Below are 16,731 nucleotides of genomic sequence, written 5' to 3'. Positions count from 1 at the left end.
CGCAAAACGATGTCCTCCCAATATTGAAGAAATTAGACATTTAAAAATGACATGGTACGGATAGGCTATCGGCGATGTTCATCAAGGAGTGCGCTGTGTCATTGCAGGCACCGTTGGCAGTGATCTTCAATAAGTCACTGCATGAGGGGTCATTCCCTGAACTATGAAAAACGGCCGCCATCACTCCGATATTCAAATCAGGTGAAAAACACGAAGTCGAAAACTACCGATGTACATATATTTATTTTATGCTGATTGGGAAAAGTCTTTGAAGAGCTTATTGACAGTTATTGCAAAACGTTACGTTTTACGCTCCTTCTCGGCATTTTCGTGAACGCGATCTTATTATGATTCAGCGTCACAGGACGTCATATGATTTTATCAACCCTCTGGAAAATTGTTTTCGGTCGTTTAATAGTGGAAGTGCTGTTTTTGATTTTAATGTGTCTAAACTAGCTTTTAAGAATAGAATAAAAAATATTAGATAAGAAGCAGTCTGAGGTGTTTTTTATAATTCAAGACGAAGAAATAAATAAATAAATAAATAAAAAGTTTTGGTCCCTAGAAATCTTCAGGGGAGGATGGGATTTATCCCATTCTACTTCAGAGAGGTTTTGAGCATAAAAAAAAGTTTTGAAAAAACTTCTAGTAAGCAGTTTTGCTGCTGGGTATGTTCCCATATCCTGGCGGGATGTCACTATAGTTTGCCCCAAAAGGAGGACGTGCTTCGTATGAAGAAGCGAAGAGTTTTAGACCCATCAGTCTGACCTCATTTCTTCTGAAATGCTTAGAACGTATTATCGATCATCACATTCGTGATGATCCAAACATGCCTCTTCATGTTAATCAACGTGCTTACCAATCTACAACCAACCTTCTACACAAGGTTGTTTACGATATCGAGAAAGCATTCGCTCAAAAGCAATCGTGCCTGGTGCTTTCTTAGATATTGGGGGAAATTCGACAACGTGTCTTTCGATGCAATATTGGAAGCCGCACGTTGTCATGGGCTACCTGATATTATTACCAAATGGATTCACCAGATGCTTAAAAACCGACATCTCTACTCGACATTACGTCAAGCAGCGATTAGGAAACTAAGTGTCTGCGGATGCCCTCAAGAAGGAGTATTATCTCCACTTTTGTGGAATCTCGTTGCAGATACGCTATTGAGGTTACTCAATAATGACGGTTTTACCACCTATGGATTTGCCGACGACTATCTAACAGTGATAGTGGGTTTGTGCATTACTATCTTATTCGACCTGATGCAAAATGCCCTTCAGGTAGTTGAAAGTTGGTGCCGCCAATATGGCCTTTCGGTCAATCCGAATAAAACATCTATTGTTCTTTTCACGGAAAAACGTAACCGTAATGGTATTTGTCTATTACATCTTTTTGGTTATCAAATCAATGTAACTGATCAGATACGGTATGTGGGGTTTGGATTCAAAGCTTTCCTGGACTCCTAACATTGAGTTCAGAATCAAAAAGGCGTGTATGGTTTTCGGCCAATGCCGACGAACCTTTGGTAAAACTTGGGGTCTTAAACCCAACTATATCAAATATATTTACATAACAGTTGTACGACCAATTTTGGCTTATGGATGTCTTGTGTGGTGGCAAAAGGGGGAAGTGAGGACAATTCAGTCTAAATTAGACCATCTTCGAAGGATGTGCCTAATGGCAATGACTGGTGCGTTCTCTTCAACAACCACGGCTGCTCTCAAAGTTTTCTTCGACGTGGCCCCACTACACATACATCTCAAACAAGAAGCATTTTCTTGTACTTACCGACTATGGGTACTCGGTTTTATGGAAGAGAATCCTGTAAACCGCAGTTCTACACACGTTGTTACCGCTTATCGTTAATTGGGACAAAATTTTCCTTGCTCCAAGTGATCTCACACACGTTAGTAGTTTTTCTTATAGGACATTTTCAACACAATTCCCCTCGCGGGATGAGTGGACATCTGGCTATTTGGAGAGAAGTATGTCGGACAGCATTGTTTGTTACACTGACGACTCCCTCCTCGAAGGTAGAGCAGGTGCAGGCGTCTATCCACGCGAGCTGAGATTGAAACAGTCACACTCACTGGGTAAACACTGCACTGTCTTTCAAGCGGAAATATTTGCCATCATGTGTGGAGTGTAATCTGCACTGCAGCAACGCATTATGGGCAAAGTAATATACTTCTGTTCAGATAGCCAAGCAGCTATTAAAGCTCTCGCTTCGGCCAACTCAAGGTTAAAGTTAGTAATCACATCGCATGTCATTAGCATTAGAATTAGCATTGAGCAATTCGCACAAATTCGTAGGTGGTACAAGCCAAGATTATTGTATGAGAGTAGCATCACTTTCATCCGTTACCACAGATATAGATTTGGGACTAATCACTATCTCTTAGATGGAAGCAATGCACTCTCCAATAGTCGAGATCTGTCCTGGCCACGTCCTTGCGAATGCTGAGGAAGGGGAAGGATGGTTAGTTGGACACCTACTTAAGAAAGATGCAGAGAACTCTACGACCTCTCATAGGTGCCACGGGAGGTTTTGGGATTGCGTGGCAGGTTATAACAGTAGGAATCGTTTTGGTAGAACGTGTAACACAGAAAGAATTAAGATAGAAATACAAAGTAGGAAAGGGACGAGCCTGGAATTGAACCCACGCCCTCCTGCTTATAATGCAGAAGCGGTAGCCACTAGACTACCGAGCTCGCCCAGTAATCACATCGCATGTCAAACTCAATTTGAGGAACTGAATTCAGTCAATACTTTACACCTTATATGGGTACCTGGCCATTCTTCCATAGCTGGAAACGAATTGGCTGATGAATCAGCTGGCATTGGAATGTCATTGGAATAGTCTGGATTGTCATCAAACAAAATTGTACATCCGGGAGCCATCTCCGGTAGTAGCAAGCTATTTAGATAACAGAATTGCAGTGTCTTAGTCAAGGCCTTGACAGGTCACTGTCGACTGAACTACCACATGGCAAATATTCAACGCGTTCAATCATCTGTTTGAGATACTTGTGAATCCAATTATGGAACTTCTTATCATCTGATATGTAAACTGCCCTGTCTATGCGCAATTGCGTTTCCAAATATTTGGTAAACACTTACTTAGGGAAATTGACTTCAGAAACCTGAACCTTCAGAGTATTTTGTTGTTCATAACCCGTTGTGGTAGGGAGCTATAAGCTCTTGTACGCTTATGCGTTGTTGCCCTATTCAAGGATACTTTTCCAAACTTTCCTTTTGTTCTCCCATCCACATTCCTTTCCATTTTCATCACTTCCTTTTCCGTCAGGTGTGTGATGAAAAAGGCTTGAAGGCGATGGCACATCTCTCAAATTGAGGTGAACGTGCCCCTGGAGCCGACGTTCTGATTAGAGCATGAAATATTCACTTTCATGAAGCATATTCGTTCCGACTTTTGACAATCGTGTTTTGATTATTCAAAACATAGAATGACTTACTCAGTTTACTTCTTTATAGATTCATTCAATTGATTACCACTGAATATGGTAGCTGCGCGCGAAAAAAACATAATTAGCCTTGATTGTACTGAGACTTTCCGCAAAAAATGCCCCTCAATTGAACGTAAGGATTGGATCTATGCGTGTATTTATTTAAATCATCAAACATGTGTTCAGTTTTACGATAATTTGATAATTTGTGAAATTCAAATAAATACTCACTGACCCATATTCATTCCGAAAATTGACTGTGCAGAGCCGAATATGAATATGTTTAGAAGTGAAGTGACAAAGAAGGCCGATGGGCTTCATAAAAAATATTCGAATATTTAAAGCTCTGGTTCTGATACCTTATACCTGTCTAATGAGCAGCTTGAAGTTTTATTTATTATTATCGGAACGGTCTATAATGCGCCAACTTGACAGAGCTATATCAAATTTTAATTTTAAAATATATCCATCAAGGAAAAAAAACCAGTACATTTTCTGGAGAAATTTTCGAAGGGAATCCCGAAGAATTTTTCAGAGGAATCCATGGATACATATTCGGAGGAATGCCTAGAGTAATTCCCGGAGGAATATCTTTTTTTTTTTTTTTTTTTTCGAGAGTTGACCAGTTGTAGTCTTAATAGACTGGTATCTCGGCTGGGCTCTCCATGTGATACACAATACTAGCAGACGACTCAAGCTATGTTGCTCACTAGGTCACTGCGGCCTGGGTTCGTATTGTGATCATACCGATACATTATTCTTTCTATCTACAGTCTGTCAATTATAAACCGAACAAATAATGGAAGCTCAACATGTACATAGATGTTTTCTGAATAAGTAGTTAACATGTAAATTTAATTATCTGCCCATGATCACATAGTTGACGTATAAGCCAAAATGATCAAAACACACTTTTTTGCGGATATGGATTCTTCGTACGGTTATACATATGCTCCGTGAAAAAATATTCATGTTTTGTTCTGAAACATTCGAGTTATGGCGATAATTGTTTTTGGAAAAATGGTCATTTGATCGCATAAGCTGACGTAGCTCCATTACCTGCTGCAATATGGTGCAAAACCCTGTCTCATATTTTTTTCGACATTCACAATCCACTAAATAAGCACAACATCGGTTTTCGTTTTACTTTGTCGTATTTCAGGACTACTTTATGATTTGGGCGTAACTGATTTTTTAATCAAAAATTAATATGCAAGTTCCTGCTAAAGCAAGCATTTCTTGTTAAATCCACGGTATAATCCGACAAAATAAGCTTTCATCCATCGAGGTGTAGGTCTGGAGATAAACGTTTAGATTCTTTTGAATCAATGCTAAATATTGTCGCCAAAAGTTGTGATTTAAGACAATCGCGATCATTCAAAAGGAAGTATAATATAAAAGAAGAATGAAAATCCATTAATTATGTAACGCAATGATTACCCATTTGTGTCACACTTTTTTTTAGAACACGCTTAGTTCGGCTCGACATTTTTTTATTCTTTTACCGAGATCCGCACAGCCGAGCGCTCGGTTCGCGACTATCTGCTGATATCTCAGCTGAAAAGGCAATTTGTTTACTGTGGCAGTCAAAGGAGCCGCCGTAATCATACGTCGATTCAGCCGATATTTCAGCTAACGAACTTTAACCGAGATTTGCACAGCCGAAATCGGTGGAAAATTTTAAGTGTGAAGCATATCAAAATTGTGTATGGAAAATCATACTTATCTAAATCCCCATTTCTCCTCTGAAGTGTAGTATTTTTTGGGTATTTTCTAAAAGTGCTTATCAGAACCAATATCTAGCTTCATTTTTTGCGTGACAGGAGAGGTCTGCCACTGAGGACTTAACACATAAGAATTAGTGCGTGTTAAATAGCTTTTTATGTGTACCTCAGCTTGATAATATTGGTATGTATATTTCGAGCACATTTACCGGGAAGGATCCTAATATATTCCACGGCTGTTATTTTAGTTTTTACAATTGTAATGCAATTCTTATTCATGTTTTTCATTACCTTACCCGGACAGAACTGAATTATAAAACATGATATGGACTTTGATGTAAGATTCAAAAGAGCAGGCAAAAATATCAACAACAAAAATGCACCGAAGTGTTATTTAAATATTAAGATGTGTTATGGATAAAAACAAACTAATAGCTCGAGATATTAATCACTTCTTCCAAATACCATTAACTGATAACCTCATGATATTTCAGAGCAAATTTGGATATTGTCGTCTGATATTTTGTGCTTTTATATTCTACATATAAATCAGAAACTACAATCATTTTGCAATCTAATCACGATTGATTTACTTCTAATCCTTGTCAACTCGGGTATTTTAAAATAGGAATTGGAACCATTTTTGCTTAAAATTTGGTTGGAACGAGCGCTTTGGCCAATACATGAGAACGGCAACTGCTTGCGCACTTGATACAGAACAATTCTAATGCTGTAATAGTGCAAAAATACCCAGTCGGTAATTCTTTGCAACATGAACTCTTCCACACATAATTTTATCTTTACCACATAATTTTAATTTTCACGGCAAGAGCTATCCGAAAAACCTTTACCGGAAACTCGAACTTTTCAAAAGATTTCCCTTCTTAAATCAATAAATCGTTGGAACTAACTAAAATTATTCTTTAGCGCTATATAACCACACGTAGTAGCCTGGTTTTTACGCCATGTTATGGGAACAAACATTTTACAAAACGTTTGTTTGATCGCATAAACTGTCGTATGCATATTTTGACCACTTCAATCAAAGGAATAATAATTAATTCCCCGCGGCCTTAAATTAACTACTAATATTGTCCATTTAGACAGATTAGTTCATGTATTTTGTTGATTGATATGATAATTCGGGTAAAATTAATAAAAATGCGTTTTCCCAACATCGATGGTGCTGGTTGTTACGTCAACTATGAAATCATGGGCAGTTATTAGTTACTTGGAGCCGACATTCAATACCTAATAGTAGTCTATGTTGACAACGGGTGGTACTGTTGCCATTTCCAGGTAACAATTTCGAATAAAGATGTAATGATATCATTCTGGTAGGGTAGTTTCAAAATAGATTAAATTAAGTACTATTGTAATAAATGGACACATTGAAGAGCTTCCCTTATTTTAACAAGGTTGAGTATCGGATGTTTGTCAATACGTCGTCGAGTTAATTGTATCCTATCAGTCACAGTAATGTCATATGTTAAAGTTTCAGTAGTCTAATAGTGATCATTATACAAAATTTCTGTCCAGTTGTTCCGTAATTGCTTTTTTTTGTCAAGTTCTATTCCCTTTTCTAATATTCAAACCTTTATTATTTATTAAAATAATGAGGTCTAAAATTCAGTTATTCAGATTCAGGGTATACAATATTCAATATAATAGTGGATGAACGCATCATATGGTCTATCCTCATTTCCGTAAGTGGTCAAGTTATTAGTCTTGTAGCAATAATAGTGGTACTAGTTATTCTCTATCTTGTGAGTGCAATGGTCTCAATTAACTATTCTAAACAGAACTCTGTCTCTTGTCTTTCTGTCCACCGATGGTCATGTATTTATTTTCGTTTTTTATTATTTATTTGATATCTTTAAATTTCAGTCATTTATTTTACTATCGGTCATTTATTTTATTATAAGGTAAAGGTCAGCGAATTTGTCTTAATACGAGAAACACTAAGTCATGTCCCCTATATATCCGCTAATTTTTCTAACTAACCTAATAGAAGGAAGAGAGAAACAGTTTTTTGCGTTGATCCATGCAGCTAGAGAGACTAAAATAAAAAGATTATCGAGAAGATATAATAGATACATTCACTATCTCCAATGCCAAATTAGTAAATCTACAAATTCTACTTTTCACTACTAAAATTCTACTTCAGCTATACGGGTACAAAATGAATTATTGTTAGCTACTACTACAAGTATAAATAGATGTATGCTATTTGGATAAGCGTTTGTTTCAGGGTCTTGTTAGTATTAGAGTTATGTTAGTTAGACCCCTACTGAGCCCTGCCGGCACCTCCAAATTTACCAATAGGCAGTTGTTGTTAGATCGTGCGACACTAACCATTAGTTAACTTGGAGGCATGGTACCTCAAGTGTTTGGTATAACTGTTGACCTTATTTAAGTAAGATGTGATAAAAGTTTCTCTACGGAGCTTATTTTCAAACCATTACCATTAAAATAACGATATTCTTGTGAAGGAGATATAAAAAATGGAAAAATATCTTAATTTTTTAATTTAGTGTTGAACTTAACCTTTGTTTGAAAAAAGCACTCTATTAAACAACAAAAATAAAAATAAAATAAAAATCTTTTTAAGACACTTGAAATATCAACGTCAAGCCCCTTATCCATGGACAGGGAATTCCCGGAGGAATATCTGAAGACATTTCCAGGGAAATTCCTGAATGATGGATTTTTTTTTACCAAATAGTAGATCTTGGAATTCCCGGAAGAACTTCTGACGGAATTTCCGGAAGAATGTCTGGCTGAACAAATTGAGAAATTCAAGGAGGAATGTCTGGTAAAATAACTGAAGGAATTCTTGGTAGATTTTTTGGATGAATTCCTGGAGCAATGCCCGGATGAATATCGGAAGATATTTTCAAAGAAATTCCAGATGAATGTTTCATTGGAATTTCCAAATGATATATAGAGAAATTTCTGAAGAAGCTGTTGGAAAAAAATACTATAGGAAGAACCGCAGGAATTTCTAGAAGAATTTTCGAATGAATTCCTTGAAGAATTTCCGGAGGAATTCCTGGAAAAATTTCTTCATCATCTTATTCTTCATCATTCGAGTTATCGCACCGCGTCACAACGTGAATCCCACAGTTCGGTGGCGGCCCGACAATATTGACCGTCAAATCAAAACAAACAACGAATTCAACATAAATAAAATGAATAACTGATGACTTTTTCCTCGATTTTTTGTTAATTTTCATAAAATTCTTGACTTATTTCGTATTTCTCGTCACTTTCTTCTTTGGCATTACATCCCTCACTGGGGCCTCGCCGACTCGCAATCAACTGCGGAGTTCTTACGACTCTGCATTTTTCGTAAAGACTTTCAAGTCCCGCATATTTCTCCTCCTTAGCCGTGCGGTAAGATGCGCGGCTACAAAGCAAGACCATGCTGAGGGTGGCTGGGTTCGATTCCCGGTGCCGGTCTAGACAATTTTCGGATTGGAAATTGTCTCGACGTCTCTTTTTTTTTCGAGAGTTGACCAGTTGTAGTCTTAATAGACTGGTATCTCGGCTGGGCTCTCCATGTGATACACAATACTAGCAGACGACTCAAGCTATGTTGCTCACTAGGTCACTGCGGCCTGGGTTTGTATTGTGATCATACCGATACATTATTCTTTCTATCTACAGTCTGTCAATTATAAACCGAACAAATAATGGAAGCTCAACATGTACATAGATGTTTTCTGAATAAGTAGTTAACATGTAAATTTAATTATTAGTTACTTGGAGCCGACATTCAATACCTAATAGTAGTCTATGTAATAGTAGTGGTACTGTTGCCATTTCCAAGTAACAATTTCGAATAAAGATGTAATGATATCATTCTGGTAGGGTAGTTTCGAAATAGATTAATTTAAGTACTATTGTAATAAATGGACACATTGAAGAGCTTCCCTTATTTTAACACGGTTGAGTATCGGATGTTTGTCAATACGTCGTCGAGTTAATTGTATCCTATCAGTCACAGTAATGTCATATGTTAAAGTTTCAGTAGTCTAATAGTGATCATTATACAAAATTTCTGTCCAGTTGTTCCGTAATTGCTTTTTTTTGGTCAAGTTCTATTCCCTTTTCTAATATTCAAACCTTTATTATTTATTAAAATAATGAGGTCTAAAATTCAGTTATTCAGATTCAGGGTATACAATATTCAATATAATAGTGGATGAACGCATCATATGGTCTATCCCAAGGTCTATCCTCATTTCCGTAAGTGGTCAAGTTATTAGTCTTGTAGCAATAATAGTGGTGCTATTCTCTATCTTGTGAGTGCAATGGTCTCAATTAACTATTCTAAACAGAACTCTGTCTCTTGTCTTTCTGTCCACCGATGGTCATGTATTTATTTTCGTTTTTTATTATTTATTTGATATCTTTAAATTTCAGTCATTTATTTTACTATCGGTCATTTATTTTATTATAAGGTAAAGGTCAGCGAATTTGTCTTAATACGAGAAACACTAAGTCATGTCCCCTATATATCCGCTAATTTTTCTAACTAACCTACCGTGGAGGCACCATATTTGACGCAGGTCCAAACTTAGCGCACTCTCAAATCAAATGATACAGAAAACCTATTTTCGCCAAAAATATATCAACGAATCAAGCTAGATGGCTTTATTTGCTCTTCTTCTTTGCATATATGGCATAAAAAGCATATTATTGATGAAGAATCAACGTACCCGAATAAAATATATGGAAGTCATACTCATAATGCGTTCGTTTTTTAGCCACAATTCTAAGGATCGAATGATCATTTTTCACGCAAAATAACTTTTGTGAGAATCTTTTACCCCTACCTACAAACAGCTGAGCATTATGAGTAAGCTTTACCTTTTACGTTGAACATTGCAACATTCGAACGCATTTTTCAACCCAAAATGTTCTGCGTCAAATTAGGCTCACAGTGCATTGTGATGTTCCTAATTAATCTTATCATACGAATAGACAAGGCAGTGCTAATAAACCTCAATAATAGTATTAGGAAAAGCAATATGTATTCATTAAGTTTTAACTAACTTCAACTACTTTAAATATTAGTCAACATTGGATCATTCCACTAAGTGTCCAGCCCATGATAGTATGCCTTATGCTGCCTTCGATTTTGATGCGTTTATTTGACGCGTTTCTTACAGGTATTTGGTAATTATGCTGTTATAATATGCTAGTGCTAGAATTCTTGCGGGAAAACAATATTTTAATATAAATTAGTATCATATAATTCAATCTACTTTCTTTGTACAAAATTCTAACAAACCAAAACAATGAACACATTTTCAATTTGTTACTCTGTCGATTTCCTGTCGCTACTAGTCAAACAAAAATATGGCTGTCTTTCTCATATAAGCTTCAGTTTATGTTAATAGTTTATTGAAAAAATGTATATAGATGGGCAGCTCATATGTTTTTAGATATATCTGCCGGTCACGTAACACTTGCAGATTGGTAGCTTCAATGTGGTTCTAAAAGCGTTCATATACAAGTTGCGTTTTCTGTATCCTTCTCAGTTTAGACAGAAGCTATATGAACTTCTCAGTTTATAGATTCAAAATTACAGATTACCAAAGAAAGTTATTTTTTATTACAAATACAACATACCATGGTAGGCTGGTTATGTAATGAAATGTAAAAGTTAATTTTCCCGTAAATATATATTTTGACATGATTCTAACACCTAAATAAGAAGCATTTTGAATGATGTGCAGGATTCATGAAACTAACAAAACACTTACAAGCCACAGAGCATATAACTTGCAGAACAACTGAACAATTAAAAAAAATGCCTCTTTGTATAGTTAATTAACTTTTTACACTGTATTTATATAATAATAAAAAAAGGCATTTAATTGATTGAGTTTTAACATAGTTTTAAAGTGCGTCAAATTAGGAACAACTTTGCGTCAAATAAGGAACATAGTAAAATTAGTGCGTCAAGTTGGGCACCTCAAGTACTACATAAAAACAGATTAAAAAACTAAGGAATAAACTTATATTTCGAAGTTTCATTATTTCTACACATTCTATAATAGTAGTAAGCTCGTTATGCAGAATATTAAGCGAATCCATATTGGAATTATTTTTTAAATAATGATTTTTATTTTTAATTTTCTTAACTGCGTCAAATATGGTGCTTCCACGGTAATAGAAGGAATAGAGAAACAGTTTTTTTGCGTTGATCCATGCAGCTAGAGAGACTAAAATAAAAAGATTATCGAGAAGATATAATAGATACATTCACTATTTCCAATGCCAAATTAGTAAATCTACAAATTCTACTTTTCACTACTAAAATTCTACTTCAGCTATACGGGTACAAAATGAATTATTGTTAGCTAATACTACAAGTATAAATAGATGTATGCTATTTGGATAAGCGTTTGTTTCAGGGTCTTGTTAGCATTAGAGTTATGTTAGTTAGACCCCTACTGAGCCCTGCCGGCACCTCCAAATTTACCAATAGGCAGTTGTTGTTAGATCGTGCGACAATAACCATTAGTTAACTTGGAGGCATGGTACCTCAAGTGTTTGGTATAACTGTTGACCTTATTTAAGTAAGATGTGATAAAAGTTTCTCTACGGAGCTTATTTTCAAACCATTACCATTAAAATAACGATATTCTTGTGAAGGAGATATAAAAATGGAAAAATATCTTAATTTTTTAATTTAGTGTTGAACTTAACCTTTGTTTGAAAAAAGCACTCTATTAAACAACAAAAATAAAAGTAAATTAAAAATCTTTCTACGACACTTGAAATATCAACGTCAAGCCCCTTATCCATGGACAGGGGAAATTGTCTCGACTTCTCTGGGCATAAAAGTATCATCGTGTTAGCCTCATGATATACGAATGCAGAAATGGTAACGTGGCTTAGAAACCTCGCAGTTAATAACTGTGGGAGTGCTTAATGAACACTAAGCTGCGAGGCGGCTCTGTCCCAGTGATGGATGTAATGAAGAATAATATTTCTCACATTTCCCGATTTTTCGAATCGGCCATTGGTAGACACGATTTTTCATGCAGATGGAAAATTTATCACCTGTTAAACCTAGTTGTACGAATGTAATAGATTTATAACTCTATACCTTATAGAAAAAAAATACAATATGTTCTTTTCACATTTATTTCTTATGTTCATTGTTTCCTTTTTGCAAGTCCACCAATTTATGGGAGTGTTACCACCGTCTTATTCAACAGCGAAGAGCATTCGAATTAAATAGTTACTTGACCCGTAATCGAAATAGAATAATAATAGTATAAAAAATATAATTTACCAGTCAGAGGTGGCCACACAAATGAAAGCTTACTTGCTATCTATTTAGTGATTTAATCGTCAATCAAGCTGTCAACAAATGGGAAGCACAACGCGTGAGGTCGTGCGAATAGATGCACCCGATGATAAGCAAGGCATAACGATGTAGGTATAGGTAAAAAAACTGTGCGTTGTTCACACCTCCGGAATGTACGGCGAAAAATGAGATCACTGATAAGCAAGCGGCCGAAGACGGAGACCAAGTCGGTAAAATTAAATACAACCCAAACACACGTGGACCGTGTAAATACCAGAGGTGTTAAAAACAAACTTCCCCAAAAAAAACCTAAACAAGGACAGTGGACTCACCTGTGATTAACACAACTGATGACAGCATGATGAATAGTAATGCATAGAATTTTACTATATTCCTATTCATTGCTTATGAATGAAGAAACGTGTGATTCTTGGCGTCGTCTTCTACTTGTTTGTCTGCTTTCGATTCTTCTTCTTCCTCGTTGTACGGGGCAATCTCACGTACGTTTCTCACGTTTATATTTCGCTTCTGACACTTTGTTTCTTGGATCTCTTTTCACTCGGTATTTCTTATTGCTTCCCCGTATTCACTTTCACGGTGGAGTCTTTCTCCGTTTTTTTTGCTTCCTTCACTTCTGTTCCGACGAGTCTCTTGCTCTCGTTCCAATGCACACAGTAGGGGGTAATAAACTATTTTGCTTTTCTTTTAATAAACATACACCCTCAAAAAAAAAACTATACACAATTTTTCGATGCACTTTTTCCTTTTCCTTCCTATACAACATAAAGCAACACTGGCTGCTTTTGGGTGGTCAGTTTTTGCTTGTTGCTATAGGCCCTAGTAATTTAATTGACCGAACGTATTCCACTGAGGGTGGGTGGTGATGGAACACCTGCAGTGCCGCTGAAACTGTCGAAGATATTCCCTGTATGCTTTGAAGGGGCGGCAGGGTAGCTGTTGGGGTTTTCTGAAAGAACACCAACGGTCTTACACCGGCAGCAGGGTTTGGATGAGAACTGGATGATGCTACTGCGGCAGGTGGTAGCACTGCAACCTGCCAACGTTGCGGCTATTACCGTGGATAATCGACGACACGCTTGACGATTCCTCAAGAACCAATAGCTCTCGCACTTTGGGTTGCTGTTTGTCGTTTTTACAGCATTGCTGACAGTCTCGAATTTCGTCGGGGCAGAATGTCTGACTCTGCCGACTGTAGCAGCAGAAGGAGGAACAGGAAGTTGCCTTAGTGGTAGCAGATGACAACCAACGTTCCTGGAGGGCAACGACAGCATTCTCACTACGGCAGCCTAGCAGCAGTTGATCGTTGTTGCCGTCGTTGTCGTTGCAGCACAAGAAAAATCGATCTCGATACACTAGTTTCATTTTATTTCACACCTTTTTCTCACTTGTTTTCGCTGATCGATTTCCCCTTTCCCCTTTCTGTTATTTTCGAAAATTCTTCCCACAGAGGTATAACCTCTCAACGCACTTCACACACCGTAGCGAAAACAATTACATCTTCCCTCATTTACTTCCTCGGCTTCCGCATCTTCCTATCGGTGCCGTGACCTTTCCGAGCGGCAACTTTGTCCCATGAATTCCTTATTCTGATTCGGATGTTGATCGACGACCGACGGCGGCGACGACGGGTCCAAACCATCCAAGATGAACTGCAGCCAAAAAGCAACGGGTTCGCTTATCCGCACACAGAAAACCAGTCGGATGGTGTGAGTGCAGCAGTCTCGTACGTCCAGCAGCTCCTCCGGTGGTGGTCTCCCAGACACGGACGACTGTGACGGCGACGGTGATGATGATGACGATCGATCCGGTGCTGGGAGTTCTCTTTCTGTAGGAAATCGAGAGAAACAGAAAATGAAAATAAGAAGTAGGGAAATAATGACGGTGGTACACAGGGTTTCTGAAATTAAAGAATTGAATGAAGGCTCATGTACGGGGCGTAGCAGATTTTCCCCCCTGGGAAAATTATCATGGGGACAAGTTTGGAATGAGGGAGATCTCCAAAATTAATTAATATGTAGATAAATATATAATATACGCCTTTTCCTTATCATCATTTATAAAACTATTTGACTCCCAGATTAAAATAATATATTAAAAGGTAAAAAAGGCTTATGTTGTAATATTAGAAAGGAATGAGCTTTGCGTTAATAATTATAGAGCATGTAATGCCAATATCAACAATCTGACTAAGCTCAGAATATGCAAATTGAAATATATATAGAAACGAGGGGGCAGCAGGGACTATGTCCAAGGGATTGACGATCCCTCCCCAGGCCATCTGCGAGTTGTGGTCCCTGCCTAGGATGTGGTGGGGTTTGACAGTGGGCTCTATTAAACCTCTATAAAAAGCTGCATGTATCCGCAAGTAGGCTCCGCCAAAGCGACCGTGTGCCGCTCAAAGCGCACAAGCCCAAGTCCTGGTGTTAGGTGGGACGCTTAACAGCCCTGAAGCGACGGTCCTCTGACGAGACAGACAACAATAAGCCGCCAAAGCTGTGGCACCACCAGCAAGCTGGGAACCGGCTTCATAGTGCAGGGTAAGATGCGCTACATGTGATTGGGTGGCAGCCAATCAACGCAAGAATGTGCAAGCTGAGGACAAAAGGCCGTTTCTTCAACTATAACATCATCAACGTGCACTGCCTACACGAAGGTAGACCTGACGACGTCGACGACGACGTCAAAATCGTCATCGGTGACATGAACGCTCATGTAGGAAGGGAGGAAATGTATAGACCGGTCATCGGACCGGATAGTCTGCATACCGTATCGAGCGACAACGGCCAACGATGCATAAACTTCTCAGCCTCCCGCGGAATGGTAGTCCGAGGCACTTTCTTCCCCCGCAAGAATATCCACAAGGCCACATGGGAATCACCTAATTAAGTAACGGAAACCCAAATCGACCACGTTCTAATCGACGGTAAATTCTTCTCCAACATCACGAACGTACGCACTTATCGCAGTGCGAATATTGAATTCTACCACTACCTCGTTGCAGTATGTCTGCGCTCAAAACTCTCGACGGTGTACAACACGCGTCGAAGTCGTCCACCGCGGCTAAACATTGGGCGGCTACAAGACGGTAGACTAGCCCAAGACTACGCGCAGTAGCTGGAAGTGGCACTCCAACGGAAGAGCAGCTAGGCGCAGCGTCTCTTGAAGATGGCTGGAGAGATATTCGATCCGCCATTGGCAGCACCGCAACCGCTGCACTAGGCATGGTGTCCCCTGATCAGTGAAACGACTGGTATGACGGCGAATGTGAGCAGTTAGTTGAAGAGAAGAATGCAGCATGGGCGAGATTGCTGCAACACCGCACGAGGGCGAACGAGGCACGATACAAACGGGCGCGGAACAGACAAAACTCGATTTTTCGGAGGAAGAAGCGCCAGCAGGGAGATCGAGACCGTGAAGAGACGGAGGAACTGTACCGCGTTAATAACGCACGAAAGTTCTATGAGAAGTTGAAACGTGAACGGTTCACGTAGGGGCCACGTGCCACAGCCTGATATGTGTAAGGACATAAACGGGAACCTTCTGACAAACGAGCGAAGAGCACCTGAATGGCGATATGGCAGACAACGGTGGCGGCATGGTAATAAACCTAGGAGCGCGCGCGCAGGACATGTGACTTCCGGCTCCGAATCTCCAGGAAATCCAGGAGGAGATCGGCCGGCTGAAAAACAACAAAGCCCCTGGAGTTGACCAACTACCAGGAGAGCTGTTTAAACACGGTGGTGAGGCACTGGCTAGAGCGCTGCACTGGGTGATTACCAAGGTTTGGGAGGATGAGGTTCTGCCGCAGGAGTGGATGGAAGGTGTCGTGTGTCACATCTACAAAAAGGGTGATAAGCTGGATTGTAGCAACTACCGTGCAATCACATTGCTGAACGCCGTCTACAAGATACTCTCCCAAATTTCATGCCGCCGACTAACACCAATTGCAAGAGAGTTCGTGGGGCAGTACCAGGCGGGTTTTATGGGCGAACGCTCCACCACGGACCAGGTGTTCGCCATTCGCCAAGTACTGCAGAAGTGCCGCGAATACCACGTGCCCACACATCATCTATTTATCGACTTCAAAGCCGCATATGATAGTATGATACAATCGATCGGGACCAGCTATGGCAGCTAATGCACGAAAATGGATTTCCGGATAAACTGATACGATTGATCAAG

At 38.8% G+C, this 16,731-nt stretch overlaps 1 protein-coding gene across 1 annotated transcript in view; it reads right to left on the bottom strand.

The window, feature by feature from the left end:
* The window catches only part of LOC134207973 (protein spitz-like), an 84,359-nt gene that overhangs the window by 26,243 nt on the left and 41,385 nt on the right, over positions 1 to 16,731 (bottom strand). The window contains exon 2 of the mRNA XM_062684073.1: positions 12,861 to 14,374. Within this exon, the coding sequence (XP_062540057.1) occupies positions 12,861 to 12,930 (70 nt within the window). The 5' untranslated portion in view covers positions 12,931 to 14,374. The remainder of the gene's footprint in view (positions 1 to 12,860; positions 14,375 to 16,731) is intronic.

This window comes from Armigeres subalbatus, chromosome 1 (assembly GCF_024139115.2).
Source record: "Armigeres subalbatus isolate Guangzhou_Male chromosome 1, GZ_Asu_2, whole genome shotgun sequence".
NCBI classification, from domain to species: Eukaryota; Metazoa; Arthropoda; class Insecta; order Diptera; family Culicidae; genus Armigeres; species Armigeres subalbatus.
This window is presented reverse-complemented; position numbering and strand designations above follow the sequence as displayed.